This window comes from Malurus melanocephalus, unplaced genomic scaffold (assembly GCF_030028575.1).
Source record: "Malurus melanocephalus ecotype Western Australia unplaced genomic scaffold, MMel_1.1 scaffold_2996, whole genome shotgun sequence".
Lineage (NCBI taxonomy): Eukaryota > Metazoa > Chordata > Aves > Passeriformes > Maluridae > Malurus > Malurus melanocephalus.
In genome coordinates this window covers 1-1,982 of record NW_026626228.1, presented here as the reverse complement: position 1 = coordinate 1,982, position 1,982 = coordinate 1, and the positions used below count along the sequence as shown (strand labels likewise).

At 48.9% G+C, this 1,982-nt stretch overlaps 1 protein-coding gene across 1 annotated transcript in view; it reads right to left on the bottom strand.

Annotated features, from left to right (window-relative positions):
* LOC130587997 (alcohol dehydrogenase 1-like) overlaps window positions 1-1,454 on the bottom strand; it is a gene marked incomplete at its 3' end in the record, with an annotated part of 3,769 nt that extends 2,315 nt beyond the window's left edge. Inside the window, exons 1-4 of the mRNA XM_057388956.1 lie at window positions 973-1,454; window positions 627-768; window positions 232-319; window positions 7-123 (exon numbers count right to left, since the gene is read on the bottom strand). Coding sequence (XP_057244939.1) covers window positions 7-123; window positions 232-319; window positions 627-768; window positions 973-1,227 — 602 coding nt within the window. The remainder of the gene's footprint in view (window positions 1-6; window positions 124-231; window positions 320-626; window positions 769-972) is intronic.
* Window positions 1,455-1,982: the final 528 nt, after the last annotated feature.

Here is a 1,982-nt window from a genome sequence, read left to right as displayed (position 1 = left end):
GCGTACTCTGGGACCACGGTGTATTCTGCAAAGGTGCTGACCCACAGGAAGTGGTGGATCTGCTTCCCTTTGCAAGAGAAGCGGCTGGTCTTGTCTGGCAGCAGGTTTTGTGATTCACAAAGACTGTAGGGGATGCAAAAATTTGTATTTCATTGACTGAAACACAGATGGGGGTCTCAGGCTTGCCATAATGTCAACACCATGCAGGTTGGGGGGGCAAAGCAAACTCACTGGAACTTCTGGCAGAGGTTGGATTCAGGATTCAGGCAGAAGCTGCATTTCCCACACTGAGGGATGCAAAGTGGGATGACTTTGTCTCCTGCAACAAAGTGGTTCCCTGTTAGGTGTCTTTTGCTCCAGAGGTGCCCCAGAGGTGCTGCCTCTTGAATCACCTCTCCTGAGCTTTCCAATGGCAGCACCTACCATGAGCCCTCTGCCTTCCCTGTGAAGGTGACATGCTCTAAGCCCCATCGAGGAACAGACCAGGAAAGTGGATGTGAGAGTCCAGTGCAGTGAATGTGCAGTCAGGTTTTGAAGCACTGACTCAGGAGCAGAGGGAAGTTTCTGAGCCCCTGGCAGAGTTTTGCAGCCTGAATCCTGGGCTTGTGTTTGAGTGTATTGCTTACCTGGTTTCACAGAGGTCACTCCTTCTCCAATGCTTTCCACAATCCCAGCTCCTTCATGGCCTAGGATAACTGGGAATTCCACATTAAGCAAGGAACCTTTCAAAATGTGTTCATCTGAGTGACAGATGCCTGTGGCCACAATCTGTTTYGAGAGGAAAGAGCAGATTGTGATTTTTAAAAATAGTCCAGCCTTCATTGATCTCAGTTTGTGGAAGGATTTTCCACAGAACTTCTCAGGACAGTTAAGGCCCATGAGTGAACACAGGTCCCTGAGTTATATCCAAGGTACAGCCGCAAGAAGAGCAGTTCCCACAAGGRAGAAAAAATTAATAAAACGTGTTAATACCTTAATCCGGACTTCCCCTGCCTTTGGAGGTGCAACTTCCACCTCCTCAACAGAGAGCGGTTGGCGGGGGGCCCAGGCAACAGCAGCCCTGCACCGGATAACCTGGAAGCAACCRAGAGGATTAYGCTGCAGAGTAATGTTCACCTTTGATGAAAGGCCAGGGCCAGTTGTCTTAAAATCACCAAAGCCAGAGCTGTACAACCTGCATCTCTGCACACTCCAGCAAACACTTCTAGAGCTAGAAAACTGTCTCATGTTGTTTCCTGGGGGACTTGCTGTGTGGGTGTGGGATGTGGTGGGAGAGCAGGAACATGGGAGTGCTCAGCTGCATGAGAAGCCAAACAGTGTTTGGTAAACACTGGCTTTGTGTGAAGTGTGAAATGCAAAATGAAGTGACTGCTCTGTCTGGTGTACAGGGTAGAAGTGACAGCAATATGAGCAATTCTGCAGCTTAAGGCAAGCAGGACCGAACTTTTAGTGTGAGTGATCTGAAGGTAATTACAGCGAGGTTACGAAACAGTCGCAATCTGGCTGGCAGCTGGATAATTTCTTCTCTTGCCAAAAGGATGTTTTGTGTATAATATCACTCAAACTGTTCCCCAAGCCACCCAAGCTGTTTTTTTATCAGCAAAATTGATCTTGCAGCTTGAAAAGGGTATTGCCGTGGACAAAGTTTAGTGGCGAAGAGGGGCTGGAGAGGGTACTAGTGAAGAGCTACATTTGCTACCAGAGCAGGAGCAGAGTGGGATTGGTGGGATTAAGCAGGTGAGTGTTTTTCAAAGCAGCACGATTCCATATTTTGTCTCCTGAGCTGCTGGGCAGGACAGAGGAGGAATGCTTTACTCAATGAAGGTATGGACGTGTGCAGTTGCCCAGAAGAGCAGAAGGTCATGTAATTCACAGGGATTTGGAAGAGTTGTGGGAGGAAGGACAGAGGAAAGAGGGCATGCAGAGCGGGCTGAGCCTTTTGCAGAGGATTTCCCCAAGAGCAGGGCACCTCGGAAAGGAAG